The sequence below is a fragment of the Salmo trutta genome, chromosome 27 (genome assembly GCF_901001165.1).
Source record: "Salmo trutta chromosome 27, fSalTru1.1, whole genome shotgun sequence".
NCBI classification, from domain to species: Eukaryota; Metazoa; Chordata; class Actinopteri; order Salmoniformes; family Salmonidae; genus Salmo; species Salmo trutta.
The window spans coordinates 13649034-13666281 of NC_042983.1; the positions used below are offsets into that span (position 1 = coordinate 13649034).

The following is a 17248-nucleotide window of genomic DNA, read 5'->3' on the forward strand; positions in this document are numbered from 1 at the left end:
CCTGTGAGGATCGCAGTAGTGCAACTCTGCCCTAGAGTCTAATTCCAAACATACATCATCATCTGTTCAGAATTAGCTGGTCATGAAAGGAGAAGCCCTCCCTCCACCGTCAGAGACTGACCCTTAAAACAGGAGCCTGTGACAATGGCCAGGGCAACATGTCGGCTCAGTGGTCTGTGTCAATGTGATAGACTACCAAACGCCCCCTCTCTCTCTCTCTTTCTCTCTTTCTTAAGAACATGAGCAGGAAACCACCCTCGTCTAGCTCCGTACGGAAAATAACAAATGAGTGGAACTGCAATTAAGAACGGAAAAGTGGGAGGGGACTCAGCGACCCCCTGTCTTTTCTACTGTTTCTCTTAAAGACAGACAAAACAGAATGTTGAGGGGCTTGAAAATGAAAAGTAGTTCTCGTTCATTGTCATTGGTTCAGATAGGCTTTGACCTAACATGGGAGACACAAATGTTCTTGGCAAGGACAACAGGAAATACCAGCTTATCAGACAAGGAGGTTAGGATCTATTTGAAGAGGTGACCCTTCTAGACAGATCCATTATATTTAAAAAAAATAATAAATCTTTCATTTGAAGAAGTATAGTATAGTCCCTGGTCAGGATGACCTGAATGGACAGAATGTTGACAGAGCACTGTAGGCTCTATGAGTCACAATGAAAGGTCAATGATAACTTGAGACAAAGCATGGAGTATGTCACAGTCTGGCACTGAATGTCTTAAACACATGCTTACACAGCATGAGTGCACACAAACACACACAAACATGGATGCACACACACACACACACACACACACACACACACACACACACACACACACACACACAGAAACGCTGGTCTATCCTCCCTCTTGGTTTTGTTTATGAGCGGTGAGAGAGCCCGGTGTGTTCTCTACCGTCGCCTGCCTCCTTGTCTTAGAATGTCAGACCTAGAATGTGTCTGCCAGAACGTTTTCCCGCTAGCGCCAGAGCTTCGTGAATTCCAGAGCCTATTGTTGAGCTCACACAATGTAACATTCCACACTACCACCAAGAACACCCTATACAGAAAGCTGTGAGGAGCTAGCTGTTATATGTAAGGCTGTTCCAATACCGGTAGGTTACGTTCAGCGGCACAATTAGATCCTGGCAATTGAACTATGTGACGAAAATGGTGATAGCAATAATACTATTAGGTCTATAGAACCCTATTTCAGCCTGTAGGAAATATTCTAAAAACACACTTGAAATGCCCATATATAACCTTGTTCCTGTACTACCAGTGATATTGAAGATTGAAGCAGAGGTTTGTCACAGACAACAATACCCAGTGTTGCCCAGCTCTGCACTGAAATCTGTCTATGATGTCATCCATCCCTCTCCTGCTTTTCTCTCTGATTGAGAAATAACATTATGTGGATCTTATAAATGCCAAGCAGTCTCTGCCAGCCATTTAAGTCCTGGACAGGAAAATATACAGCCCTGCGTGCAGGGGGGAGAACATGTCGTATAGGACTTTATAGGGTTCAGTGGCAGTCATATGTATGTTGTAGTACAAGAGGGGGTAGGAAGGTACATTTATGGATGATTAAAATGAAGAACTCTGTGGCCTAACACTCAAAGACAGAAGGAAATGAGAGAGCAAAAAAAAGACAGAGAGAAAGAAGTGGAGAGAGAGAGAGAGAGAGAGAGAGAGAGAGAGAGCGAGCGAGAGCGAGCGAGATACTGAGGCAGTTCCTAAGCCTGGCCGTCACGCATGCTTAACCTTGCGCTAGCGCCTGGGCAATGCGTCTTGCATATCAATGATGGAGGAAATATCAGAGGATACAGGCCTACAACCTCCACTGCTGCAGGAGACACAGGGAAAGAGAGAGAGAGAAAACAGGAGCTCAGCAACAACAGCAGTATAGCAGTATAGAGGTTGCCAATAGAGGTCTAATCATAGACACACACACACGTGCACGCACACACAGCATAAACATTGAACATTCTTAACAGACACACCGCAACTAAATAGAAATGTGACATGCTAAATAAGAAACACACATTGGAAGAGACATGAAGATCTAATTAAGAAGTATAAAAGCTAAATAAGCAAACAAGAGAAAATACAACAACAGATAACTGTCGGTTTCCCTCACTGACCTGTGTGTGTGTGTGTGTGTGTGTGTGTGCGCGCGTGTTTACACCGCTGCGTTTACTTCTAGTCTGTTCTCAGGTTACAGGACATGCTTACCGTGGTTACCGGGCATTTAGTGTCACCAACTGTGGTTACTGGGTATTTAGTGTCACCATGGGCAACACAAAACTTTCTGCCAAAACCACGAGCACTAGTACCGCTAACTATCAGGATGGTGAACATGAGACATATAATTTCTCCCCATCTACTACATCTCTTTGTCGCTCTCTGTCTCTCATACACCCCCCCCCCTCCCCACACACACACACACACTAGACACAGAGTAGACTCAAAGTGAGGAGTTACAGGATGCAGAGAGGAGGTGAGAGTCAGAGTGTGGCTAATTAAAACAGGCGTGTTCTGGGACGCCCCCGGGGTCCGGAGGGATGTGCTAGGTGATAAACTCAGTCATCTGTTCCCCCTTCTTTTGAACAGAGAGATGAAAGACTTTCAGGATCCTTCTCCCTCTTATCCTTTCTCCTTTCATACTCTCTGATAGAAACGGAGGGCTTGTGTCACGTCCGGAGGACCCCGAGGCGTCCACTGAGGATGCCTGATGAGATGTGGGGTGCTTTTTGCTGAGTGACACATTGCCTCCCTGTTCTGTGTGTCGATCAAGGGCTGGCTCCCTGTTAGAGCTCAGTAAGACGCAGCTGCTTTGATAGTTGCTGTACATCTTTAGCAGGGAACACGATCAAAACAAGGAGGGCTCTCTACAGATAAAAGAGGACTTTAGGAGGCTATACAGCAGACTAATGTTTTCTGCCAAAGCCTTGTCACGCTGTCATCACTGCTATTTGCAGAGGCTTTGTGGGCATGTTAGATACAGGGTTTTTCCTTTACTTTGATCTTGTAATCCGAGATTGGCGCTAATCTGAAGGACCGGTGGATTAAAACATTTAGACAATCATGGCTTTCATAGTCTCTCATATCTGAATGACAACAACATTGAGTGGGTGACAATTCTCTCTGTTGTTGTTGCTTCTCACTTGAATTCCCAGGAGAGCAGATAAACTATCAGCACTACAATCATTACTGGAGTTGAACTGAAGTGCCATTCATAAAGACAGCCTGTCAGACAGATGGGGTTTGTTATGAGGGGGATGAACCATATGGGAAAGTGGTGGTCTAGGCAGACAGGAGCTCAGACAGGCTTACTGGATGGACAGTTTACCAACAATATGTTCTCCACTGATCTAGCAGAGATGAGTTTAACTGGTGCTCAAACCCTCAGTGTCTGTATGGTCTTTCACTGATGTTTTCACATGAGTTCTGTCTGGACCTTGGCCAGCAGAACCAGGTGTGTTCACATCCCAGTATAAGCAATCTATGTGTAGGAGATGTGTTTTAAGTGCTGGGGTCTGATGAGCAGCCATTAGAAAGCATCAGACCATGAAACCAGCTACCCTCATCTGACCCTCATCTGACCACAACCACACAGAGGACATTTCTTCTCACTTATTTTTCTTTCTCACGATCATTCACTTCTCTCTTTCCTTCTTTTTCTTACACACTCACCTCTCACTTTCTTACATATACGTTCTCTCCAAATAACTTGAGCACTCAGCGTCTTTCAATTGGTTTCAATTTGAAACATAAAACAGGTAAACAGAGCCAGAAGAGTGGCAGCCAGCAGGAGGCTACGTAGCTAAAGCAGTATATGACGTAGAGCGCGGCCTACAGTAAAGATCCTCAAGGTACCCCGAGCAGCTCCTGTGGTGTATTGTGATGTCTCAGTGCAGTCTTATGAGTCACTGTGACAGCCAGATAGTAGCAACCAGAACTGGCTCTGTTGGGAGGATAAACACTCCAAACACGCACTGCTCTGCCTCAGTCGGAGCAATGCTGTGTCGGCAGCTTCCTGCCAGGAGCGGGAGGTGTCTCAGGAATGAGGGGAGAGCCAGGTGCCAGTCACTAAGCCAGGAGATAGAAACTGCGTGTGTGTCTGTGTTTGTAACTATGTGACAGGCCATGGTCCAAGTTGAGGATCCAGAGTGAGGACAGTCAGTACCCTACTTGTTTGTTTATTTGTTTGCATGCTAATCTGCAGAGGCAGATGAATAGAACAAGGACCACGGCTGATTCACCAAGAAAAACCTCAGTCCACAAAATAAGCTTACCAAGCAACATTGAGATATCCAGCAAGCATGGATACAGCTTCATCAACGGCTACATTTCAATCACAATTCTGCATCACACAAGTGCCATGACGCTCTGATCAACAGCAGATATTGAACTCAACCAAGGAAAACCCCTGTTGGTTTTACAACAGGTTCTTCCCTAAGCAAATTATACTAGGAAGGGAACAGTGTACTGATTATACTAGGAAGGGAACAGTGTACTGATTATACTAGGAAGGGAACAGTATACCGAGGGTGGAGTGTTTCAATTGCATTCTCTTGTTTTCAAAGAAAGAAAACTTGGTTTATAATCATGTAACCCTGGGTCTCAGTCATGGATTCCGGACGGGAGCAAACATTTTCAAACCTTTTCAAACTGAAACGGTACTGAAATTCTATAGGCCTAAGCAAACATTTCAAGATATGTTGAATCTTTCTGAAACCGGCACAGAGAAGTGCACGACCCTGGTTTGTCCTCTCAGAACAATTCCTGCACACAGTCAGTGGTGCTGGGCTGTCACTTGTCATTACATCAGGCAAAGAGAGCGAGAGAGCGAGAGCAAGGGGGGGGGGGGTGTTACGAAGACCAGGCAGACTCCACAATCAGACACCAACATGTTGACTCCTGTTTTATTCACTATATTATTCACTATATTATCGCAAAACACACACACACACACACACACACACACACACACACACACACACACACACACACACACACACACACACACTCCTCTACCTAAGACAATGCATTGAAGAAGCACAATTGGCCCAGCATCGTCCAGGTTAGGGGTTTGCGGGGGGGGGGGGGGGGGGGGCTTGGCTCATCCCGCTCTAGTGACTCCTTGTGGCGAGCCGGGCACCTGCAGTGTTTCCTCCGACACATTTGTGTGGCTGGCTTCCGGGTTAAGAACACGGGTATTAAGAAGCATGGTTTGGCGGGTCATGTTTCGGAGAGCGCATGACTCGACCTTTGCCTCCCGAGCCCGTTGGGGCGTTGCAGCGATGAGGCAAGATCGAAATTGGGAAAAAAAAATAATAAATTACGGACTTCTCTTTGAATAAGCATATTTCTCCAAAACTCTTGTCCTGAGTCTGCACAGAACTGCCAAGACCTCGGATCAATGGAGACAATCAAGTTTTTTTTATCCTGTATCTCTCGACACATTCATGAAAATAGCCATGGCCTCTAAACCTTCCAGCTGCCTACTGGACTCTATTCCAACTAAACTACTGAAAGAGCTACGTCCTGTGATTGGCCCTCCTATGTTGAACATAATAAACAGCTCCCTATCCTCCGGATGTGTACGGAACTCACGGAAAGTGGAAGTAATAAAGCCTTGACCCGGAATTTCTTTGTTAAACTATCGGCCTATATTGAATCTCTCATTCCTCTCAAAACATTTTTTAAAAGCTGTTCGTTAGTAACTCACTGCCTTCCTGAATAAAAATAATGTATAAGAAACGCTCCAGCCTGGTTTTAGACCCCATCATAGTACTGAGATTGCACACGTGAAGGTGGTATATTACCTTTTAATGTCATCAGACCAAGGCTCTGCGTCTGTCCTCGTACTCCTAGACCTGAGTGCCGCTTTTGACACCATCAATCACCACATTCTTTTGGAGAGATTGGAAACCCTAATTTGTCTACACGGAAAAGTTATTGCCTGGTTTAGATCTTATCGGTCAGAAAGATATGTTTGTTCCCGTGGATGGTTTGTCCTCTGAAAAATCAATGCTAAGTTTGGGTGTTCCTCAACGTTCCAAATGTTTTACTTTTAAACTCGGACAAAACAGAGATGCTAGTTCTAGGTCCCAAGAAACAAAGAGATCTGCTGTTTGATCTGACAATTAATTTTGTTGCATTAATTTTGTTTAAAATGTACATTGAGGGGAACACATTTTTTTAGGTAATTTAAAAAAAACGTTGATAATGCCCTTGTCCGGATCAAAGGATCCCAATATCAAACTCTCCAAAAACACTCTCAAACAAACTGCCAATAACGTATATTAATTGAAAAATTATCTTATGTCGTTAAGTAGTTGCAATTGCCCTTTTTGACTTTAAAGAATATTTATCTCAAAACTGTGATTCCAAAAAGATGTGTCCGGGGATTTGATAAACTCTGTCAGATTAGTCTAAAATCCTAAATTATTCAGGAATGAGCAGGGTCAGCTATACCATAAGGACCCCTTATTCATGTCCTCATTACATATAGTACAACAAGACCACTCATGGTCTTTAAAGTTCTCTACTTTTCATAGATTTAAAATTAACATTATTGTAATCACCATGGTCAAAAGCATAAACTGTCAATTACATCTGCCTGATAGACTAAGATAACGCCCCCATCCATATCGACAGGGCCGCAGTGGAGATTGTGAAAAGTATCCAGTTCCTCGCTGTGCACATCACTGACAACTTGAAATGGTCCCTTCACAGACAGTGTGAGGCTGAAGAAATTCGGCTTGGTCCCTAAAACCCACACAAACTTCTACAGATGCACCATTGAGAGCATCCGGTTGGGCTGTATCACCGCCTGGTACGGCAATTGCAACATCTGCAACCGCAGGGCTTTCCAGAGGGTGTCAGCCTACACATCACCGGGGACAGCACAGGTGCATCAAAGCTGGGAGTAAAAGACTGAAAAACAGCTTCCATCTCCAGGCCATCAGACAGTTAAATAGTCACCACTAGTCGGCCTCTGCCCAGTACCCTGCCCTGAACCTTAGTCACTGTTACTAGCCGGCTACCACCCGGTACTCTACCCTGCACCTTAGAGACTGCTGCCCTATGTACATAGTCATTGAACACTAGTCACTTTAAAAATGTTACATACTGTTTACCCACTTCATTATATACACAGTTGAAGTCAGAAGTTTACATACACTTAGGTTGGAGTCACTAAAACTCGTTTTTCAACTACTCCACAAATGTATTGTTAACAAACTATAGTTTTGGAAAGTCGGTTAGGACATTACTTTGTGCATGACACAATTGTTTACGGACAGATTATTTCACTTATAATTAACTGTATCACAATCCCAGTGGGTCAGAAGTTTACATACACTAAGTTGACTGTGCCTTCAAACAGCTTGGAAAATTCCAGAAAATGATGTCATGGCTTTAGAAGCTTCTGATAGGCTAATTGACATCATTTGAGTCAATTGCAGGTGTACCTGTGGTTGTATTTCAAGGCCTACCTTCAAACTCAGTGCCTCTTCAAAACTATAGTTTGTTAACATTCTTAAAATAGAGGTGATCCTAACTGACCTAAGACAGGGAATTTTTACTTGGATTAAATGTCAACTGTATATACAGTTGAAGTCGGAAGTTTACATACACCTTAGCCAAATACATTTAAACTCAGTTTCTCACAATTCCTGACATTTAATCCAAGTAAAAATTCCCTGTCTTAGGTCAGTTTGGATCACCACTTTATTTTAAGAATGTGAAATGTCAAGAATAATAGTACAGAGACTGATTTATTTCAGATTTTATTTCTTTCATCACATTCCCAGTTGGTCAGAAGTTTACATACACTCAATTAGTATTTGGTAGCATTGCCTTTAAATTGTTTAACTTGGGTCAAACATTTTGGGTAGCCTTCCACAAGCACCCCACAATAATTTGGGTGAATTTTGGCCCATTCCTCCTGACAGAGCTGGTGTAACTGATTCAGGTTTGTAGGCCTCCTTACTCGCACACGCTTTTTCAGTTCTGCCCACAAATTTTCAATAGGATTGAGGTCAGGGCTTTGTGATGGCCACTCCAATACCTTGACTTTGTTGTCCTTAAGCAATTTTGCCACAACTTTGGAAGTATGCTTGGGGTCATTGTCCATTTGGAAGGCCCATTTGCGACCAAGCTTAAACTTCCTGATGTCTTGAGATGTTGCTTCAATTTATCCACATAATTTTCCTCCCTCATGATGCCATCTATTTTGTGAAGTGCATCAGTCCCTCTTGCAGCAAAGCACCCCCACAACATGATGCTGCCACCCCCGTGCTTCACGGTTGGGATGGTGTTCTTCAGCTTGCAAGCCTCCCCCTTTTTCCTCCAAACATAACGATGGTCATTATGGCCAAACAGTTCTATTTTTGTTTCATCAGACCAAAGGACATTTCTCCAAAAAGTACAATCTTTGTCCCCATGTGCAGTTGCAAAACATAGTCTGGCTTTTTTTATGGCGGTTTTGGAGCAGTGGCTTCTTCCTTGCTGAGCGGAATTTCAGGTTACGTCGATATAGGACTCGTTTTACTGTGGATATAGATACTTTTGTACCCGTTTCCTCCAGCATCTTCACAAGGTCTTTTGTGCGAGTATATTGGGCTCAATTTTGTGAGTTCAAAGGGAACTTTGTTAGTATTATAAACTTTGAAACAACTACTTTCTAGTTGGCTACAGAATTAGAGAAGGGCTGTTTCTCTGAACCTCAAGCAGTATTCTCAACCAAGCCTGTTTCTCTCCCCAGCCATTCGCAGCCTGCCTGTCTCAGACTCTGACCAGCAACAGGAACCTTTCTTCCTTATTTATGTTTAGAACACAAATTTAAAGGCCAAAATTGTATGGGGGGGGCACTCATCATGTTTATACAACCTAATAGTCACACTAAGAATACTTCTAGAACCACCTTTACTGTATATTTTATTTACAGAAAATCTACAAAATAAAATGATAGTAGCAGTTCATTCAATTGAGGGGGGAGGGGGCATAGGATTTTCCCCCATGATGAAAGGGGTCCATGACTAAAACTGTTTGGGTAGCACTGATTTAGATAATGATCAGCACAAATACAGATGGGCAACCCCATGCTTCAGCCTATTATTTATAGAGCACTGCTACCTGCCCAGAGCCCGACGGGGCCTGACACAATACAGTGAGGGAAAAAAGTATTTGATCCCCTGCTGATTTTGTACGTTTGCCCACTGACAAAGAAATGATCAGTCTATAATTTTAATGGTAGGTTCATTTGAACAGTGAGAGACAGAATAACAAAAAGATCCAGAAGAATGCATGTCAAAAATGTTATAAATCGATTTGCATTTTAATGAGGGAAATAAGTATTTGACCCCCTCTCAATCAGAAAGATTTCTGGCTCCCAGGTGTCTTTTATACAGGTAACGAGCTGAGATTAGGAGCACACTCTTAAAAGGGAGTGCTCCTAACCGCAGCTTGTTACCTGTATAAAAGACACCTGTCCATAGAAGCAATCAATCAATCAGATTCCAAACTCTCCACCATGGCCAAGACTAAAGAGCTCTCCAAGGATGTCAGGGACAAGATTGTAGACCTACACAAGGCTGGAATGGGCTACAAGACCATCGCCAAGCAGCTTGGTGAGAAGGTGACAACAGTTGGTGCGATTATTCGCAAATGGAAGAAACACAAAAGAACTGTCAATCTCCCTCGGCCTGGGGCTCCATGTAAGATCTCACCTCGTGGAGTTGCAATGATCATGAGAACGGTGAGGAATCAGCCCAGAACTACACGGGAGGATCTTGTCAATGATCTCAAGGCAGCTGGGACCATAGTCACCAAGAAAACAATTGGTAACACACTACGTCATGAAGGACTGAAATCCTGCAGCGCCCGCAAGGTCCCCCTGCTCAAGAAAGCACATATACATGCCCGTCTGAAGTTTGCCAATAAACATCTGAATGATTCAGAGGACAACTGGGTGAAAGTGTTGTGGTCAGATGAGACCAAAATTGAGCTTTTTGGCATCAACTCGCCGTGTTTGGAAGAGGAGGAATGCTGCCTATAACCCCAAGAACACCATCCCCACCGTCAAACATGGAGGTGGAAACATTATGCTTTGGGGGTGTTTTTCTGCTAAGGGGACAGGACAACTTCACCGCATCAAAGGGACGATGGACGGGGCCATGTACCGTCAAATCTTGGGTGAGAACCTCCTTCCCTCAGCCAGGGCATTGAAAATGGGTCGTGGATGGGTATTCCAGAATGACAATGAACCAAAACACACGGCCAAGGCAACAAAGGAGTGGCTCAAAAAGAAGCACATTAAGGTCCTGGAGTGGCCTAGCCAGTTTCCAGACCTTAATCCCATGGAAAATCTGTGGAGGGAGCTGAAGGTTCGAGTTGCCAAACGTCAGCCTCGAAACCTTAATGACTTGGAGAAGATCTGCAAAGAGGAGTGGGACAAAATCCCTCCTGAGATGTGTGCAACCTGGTGGCAAACTACAAGAAACGTCTGACCTCTGTGATTGCCAACAAGGGTTTTGCCACCAAGTACTAAGTCATGTTTTGCAGAGAGGGTCAAATACTTATTTCCCTCATTAAAATGCAAATCAATTTATAACATTTTTGACATGCGTTTTTCTGGATTTTTTTGTTGTTATTCTGTCTCACACTGTTCAAATAAACCTACCATTAAAATTATAGACTGATCATTTCTTTGTCAGTGAGCAAACGTACAAAATCAGCAGGGGATCAAATACTTTTTTCCCTCACTGTACATCGGGTTAGGGTAGGGCCTGCTTTTCATCAATAACTAGGGTAAGGGGAGCACACGGGTATCACTAAATTAATCACAAACATTTTGAAGCTGAGCCATTTGCTTGTGCTTTGCTGCTAAGATCATAACATGGTGTCAGAAGTTCTTCAACCTCGTCAAATATAAGACAGAAGAGATTATTTCACATAAAATAATGTTTCTTAAAATTGTCGGATTTTAAAGCGACGGAAAATAGCTAACTGCTAACTGCTCTCTCGTTTCTTCATTGAGCAGCCCAAGCGGAGCCGTTGCTATGGATACTCACACTCAGAGCCGCCATGGACAGACTGCATTCAGAGCGAGCTGCCTGCGTGCAGGGAGTGACTTACAGACAGAAAGGTGCAGTTAATGGATTTACTAACGGAGGAACATATTTCTAATTTCGGGTTTCGGGCAGGGCCGGGCTTTAACCTTTTCACATGTCAGTTCGAAATCACTCTAACGGTCGCCCCAGCATGTTGTTTTATGCACGTGATGTCAGAATGCACTCACTGTTCCAAAATGTGATTGTTACACAACAGGACACTTAACACGCGCTGCCTGCTAGTTATCTATAGGCTGTGTTTCAACTTGTCAACTTCAAATTATTTTCTTCTAAGTTTTAATTTGAATTGAGGTGTGTTCCGCCTAATCATTGATTCACATAGAAGGAGCCCATTTCGGTGTTGCGGACAATTTATGTTTGAAGCTGTACTGAGCCGGACAAACTTCTTTCTTCGAGGAGAGCCCAAGCACTTCCCAGTGTTTCTGCAGATCAAGTATGCAGACATTTGCGCAGTCTTGCAAAAACTGCCTCATTTTCTGTCTGGCGCTCGCATTGTCTTCATTGTTGTTTTGCTTACAAATAATTACTTTGGACATGTATGTGTTCCTATCAAAGTAAGTGCCTTATTTTCTGTATATCGTTTTTACTGTAGCATACAGTATGTACACTACCGTTCAAAAGTTTGGGGTCACTTAGAAATGTCCTTGTTTTTGAAAGAAAAGCACATTTTTGGTCCATTAAAATAACATCAAATTGATCCGAAATACATTGTTAATGTTGTAAATGACTATTGTAGCTGGAAATGGCTAATTTGTAATGGAATATCTGCCTAGAAGATCAGTATCCCGGAGTTGCCTCTTCACTGTTGACATTGAGATTGGTGTTTTGCAGGTACTATTTAATGAAGCTGCCAGTTGAGGACTTATGAGGTGTCTGTTGCTTAAACTAGACACTCTAATGTACTTGTCCTCTTGCTCAGTTGTGGACCGGGGCCTCCCACTCCTCTCTCTATTCTGGTTAGAGACAGTTTGCACTGTTCTGTGAAGGGAGTAGTACACAGCCTTATACGAGATCTTCAGTTTCTTGGCAATTTCTCACATGGAATAACCTTAATTTCTCAGAACAAGAATAGACTGACAAGTTTCCGAAGAAAGTTCTTTGTTTCTGGACATTTTGAGCCTGTAATCGAACCCACAAATGCTGATGCTCCAGATACTCAACTAGTCTAAAGAAGGCCAGTTGTATTGCTTCTTTAATCAGAACAACAGTTTTCAGCTGTGCTAACACAATTGCAAAAGGGTTTTCTAATGATCAATTGCCTTTTAAAATGATAAACTTGGATTAGCTAACACAACGTGCCATTGGAACACAGGAGTGATTGTTGCTGATAATGGGCCTATGTAGATATTCCATTTTTTTTTTTAAATCTGCCGTTTCCAGCTACAATAGTCATTTACAACATTAACAATGTCTACACTGTATTTCTGATCAATTTGATGTTATTTTAATGGACAATTTTTTAAATTTTCTTTCAAAAACAAGGACATTTCTAAGTGACCCCAAACTTTTGAACGGTAGTGCATGTATTTTTTAATTTGGATTTAACCTTGATTTAACTAGGCAACTCAGTTAAGAACAAATTCTTATTTACAACGATGGCCTAGAAACAGTGGGTTAACAGCCTTGTTCAGGGGCTTTTTACCTCGTCAGCTCAGGGATTCGATCTAGCAAACTTTCGGTTACTGGCCCAACGCTCTAACCACTAGGCTACCTGCTGCCCCATGTATGTATGTATGTATGTATGTATGTAGGTATGTATGTATGTAGCATAATGTATTTACAGTCTTATTCACATCTTTTCAAGTACTGGTGACAAATAATGTATTCTGAATATTGAATAGATTGTAATGGACACCTATGATGTGTGTAAAATACTTTTATGAAGGTTGTACTGATTATAATGAGCTAATGCTAAGCTATTTCCCAGCTATGTGTGGTGCCATGTTTCTTTATATACATTTTTTTTTTTTTAATTGTTAGTTGTTTTTTTTACCCCTTTTTCTCCACAATTTCATGGTATCCAATTGGTAGTTACAGTCTTGTCCCATCGCTGCAACTCCCGTACGGACTCGGGAGAGGCGAAGGTTGAGAGTCGTGCGTCCTCCGAAACACAACGGAGGACGCACGACAAGCCGCACTGCTTCTTGACACAATGCCGCACTGCTTCTTGACAGGTTAACCTGGAAGCCAGCCGCACCAATGTGTCGGAGGAAACACCGTACACCTGTCGACCGGCCCGCCACAAGAGTCGCTAGTGCGCGATGGGACAAGAACATCCCTGCTGGCCAAACCCTCCCCTAACCCAGGTGACGCTGGGCCAATTGTGCGCTGCCCCTTGGGTCACCCGGTCGCGGCCGGCTGCGTCAGAGCCTGGACTCGAACCAGGATCTCTAGTGACACAGCTAGAACTGTGATCCAGTGCCTTAGACCACTGTGCCACTCGGGAGGCCTTCCGCCATGTTTGTTGACATTATACAATGCATTTTGGGTGTCACATAAACATCTGTCAGACCAAAGATGTTATAATGAGGTGAAAGAATGGTTCACTCTTCTTTCGAGTAAACTTCCGCAAGTGAATGAAGGGAATGATCGTAGACGACACACCCCCTTCAACATGCTGTGCAAACAGACCAAACTCATCTTTTCTCCTCTTTATTATCTTTGGTTGACGAGAAAATAAAAAACATGGCGGCGCGCACAAACTACCCAAATAGTAATTGCTATTAGCCAATTCATATTGTGGTTTCTGTCAGCCAAGAGTTATCTAAATATGACCGCTTGTGTTAAGTCAATCTTTCCTCAGTTAGCGCTAGGACAAATGTAGCCTACATTTTCCGGTTTGGATGATAATTGTGTTATGCTGTCGCTACTTCTGTGAATGTCGGAACAATCAACCAGAAGAAGGCACAGTGATGCCGAAATGTTGGGAGATTTACCCAATAAATTACTGGGAGTTTATATATAGAGTGTGCGACTCTATTTTTATAGCTTATTCGCTGTTCGTTAGCACCTCTACATAAAATACATTTCCCTGGGTGTGAGCAAGCTCATGTTTTTATTCTAACATTGCATCCAAAAATAAACTGGTCACATTCAGGACACAAAATGTTTCTGTGAAACAACAGTGTGGCCAGCTCAAATGCTGACTGTTGTGTCAATCGAAACTGGATGTTCTAAATAAGCATTCTAATCACACCGGTTTAAATGTACGCTGCAGGGACCGCTGTAGAATGATCACACCCGTTTGCTGGTACGTGTGAAAAGGTTACATTTGGCAGAAGCAATCGGGCCTGGGTAGGTTAGGGCCTTGAATGTCGCGGGCGTAGGTAGGACTCTGGCTTAAAATTAATGCCCGTGCAGGTGTAACCGATGTGAAATGGCTAGTTAGTTAGCGGTGGTGCGCGCTAATAGCGTTTCAATCAGTGACGTCACTCGCTCTGAGACCTGAAGTGGTTGTTCCCCTTGCGTTGCAAGGGCCGCGGCTTTTGTGGCGCGATGGGTAACGATGCTTCGTGGGTGACTATTGTTGATGTGCGCAGAGGGTCCCTGGTTCAAGCCCAGGTTGGGGCGAGGAGAGGGACGGAAGCTAGACTGTTACACAGGGCTCTATGCTGCATCAGTTGGGCTACAGGTGATAATGCTTATTGCTTAATAACACACCAGCCTGATAATATGGACCATTTTAGGCTCAATTTTGGAGCATATAATTATCATTTTAATGGTGTCACCATAATTACATTTTTATTCAATTTAAAGTAGAAAAGTCACCAAGGCTGCGTTCAGTATGAAAAAACGTAACGCAATATTCAATTAAACGGAAACTGTGCTGTTCTGAACGACCAGTTGAAAAACGGAGTGGGGTTGTGTTGTGGGTTAAAAATGCACCACTCTCCTTCAAATACCACACTCATTGCTTCAAGCCACAACCCCCTCACATCCGCCAAACGGAGCAAACGTAGGCTACCTCAAAGTCTGCTCAAGAATGTTGAAGAACGTTGAACATTGTTCAGTACAAGCCATTATGCAACGTAGCAAACATTCAATTGAACTGAACACACCTCAGAACTGACTTTCTCACAGTTGTTCTACAAAATAATTGCCAAGCGTAGTTACACCTTCTGAACTGTTAGAGTTAGACCAACAGTTTAAAGTAATACATAAATTATTAGTATTTCAGTTGTGGTTGGGATACATTGACCAAATTATCAGTAACGTTTGTTTATTTTCCCTTCAAAATTAACCAGAAACAACCATTTTACATGTATTTAATTTTTTTCTCTTGGGTTGGGGGCTCTTGACCCCCATGTAAGGGTGTTGACCCCTGAACCCATTGACCCTAACCTCCCCAATATGCAACACAAAGTTAAGCCCTTGGCAAGAATTTTCTAATATTAGCAATAGTTCAATAATTTCCATGTGCCTATGACAAAAGAAGAACCCACCCCTGTCGAACAGATACAAATGTATTCGATCTTTAGAAAATCTACTGTTTCCATTACACGTCGCATTTTTTCTTCCAGACGTCAATTCAACCAGTGTGTGCCAAGTGCCTGGGTTAATAGAAACCTGCCTAATGTAACCAAGTTCTCCTGTCTGTCTCCCGGGAAATTGTTTCTTCTTTAGACAAGATCTGCTCACGCAACAGAGACATTCATCGGAAATAATTCTGAGGCTACAGTATGCATAAAATGATATACATTTTTTATAAATCTTTGACAGAAATTACATTATGTTGTAGGCTATTTTGACAGAAATTACCATTTTAAAGCCCAAGGCCGGACACTGGTGTTTAATTATTTGCTCAACTGAAAAACACATTGGTTGCAATGTGCATGCATTGTATAACCCTGTAGTTATAACATGTTTTTCGAAAATGTACATAACAATATTGTTCAGGCGCCTTGACCTGTAGGCTACGCTAGACTATGCAAGTAAAAACAAAATCTGGTAATGTTAATGGTAGCTTAATAATGATGACAGATACATTAGGCTATGCTGGCTATTTAATAGCCTGTCTGTCTGTGTCAGCTGCTGCGAGGTACTGTAGCATGCAATGGATGGGTTGATTGAACTAACAGCGATAGTGTTACCTGCTTGTCAACTTAATGCAAAGATAACTTCTACTCACAACAATATGCATGACGTGGGCATGTAAGCGTGCATAAAGCTCCACTGAAAAACTTGAACATAACAGTTGCCTAGGCTTTACAACAGCTACCTCTACAGACAGCATAATGTTTTTGCATATTATATAGCGAAATAACGCTAAACGGACAAACTGTTGATTGATAAGCATTGCTGTCAAAAAATATAGGCTATGTCGCAGAAATACTAGCCTAGTATGACGGTAAAAGGTGTCCTATGAACCACGGTCATGTAAGTCGGCTAGCCTCGTGCATATATTCTATTTTCCCATGATGTCCTATTGTAATATTTCTTGTAATATCCAGAATTTACAAAGAAATTGACATGGTCAACTTTTAAAGCCGTGCAAAGCCTCAATCATGCCTTTTATGAGTCTCTTGCAATGTATCTCTTCTCTGACAGCAGCTCCGTGTGACGGACCCGGACGTTCATTAACTTTATCAATCCTCCCTCATTGCTGCGGTTTCCCTCCATAAATAAAACTTACTTTTCTCTGGCTTGGCTGTCGGACGGCACGTTGTTACTCTTGCCTTTGGCGTACATGCTTGCAGAGAGCTCCGATTGTCACGCACCTGTCAACCCATCACAACCTCCCTGAGTACAGCCCCATCACCATGGTGACACAAGCAACGTCGCTTGCCATTGGATGTCCTTGTATTTGAGTACACCCATTTTGTGTGGTAAACGGCAGTGACTGACAGTTTGCTGGCCACGCCCTTCGTTATAACTCCCCCAGAACCCCCCTCCCTTCCCTCCCTCCTCTACATTATCTCTGTCTCTCTGTTTTTCTCTCGCTCTCTAGCTCTCTCTCTTTCTCTCTCTCCTTCCGTCTGCCTTGGCTGTGTGTGCCGCGCTCCCTGGCGCTTGCGCTCACATACACGCATACACACAGAGAAGCACACACTCACGCACCCTCACACACGCAGACACACATCCACACGCACACAAGCATGTACACTCTCTCTC

The 17248-nt window shown here is 43.1% G+C and overlaps 1 protein-coding gene across 1 annotated transcript in view; it reads right to left on the bottom strand.

Moving 5' to 3' along the window:
* The window catches only part of LOC115164344 (single-stranded DNA-binding protein 2), a 103173-nt gene extending 86264 nt beyond the window's left edge, over nucleotides 1–16909 (bottom strand). The window contains exon 1 of the mRNA XM_029716737.1: nucleotides 16770–16909. Within this exon, the coding sequence (XP_029572597.1) occupies nucleotides 16770–16825 (56 nt within the window). The 5' untranslated portion in view covers nucleotides 16826–16909. The remainder of the gene's footprint in view (nucleotides 1–16769) is intronic.
* Nucleotides 16910–17248: the final 339 nt, after the last annotated feature.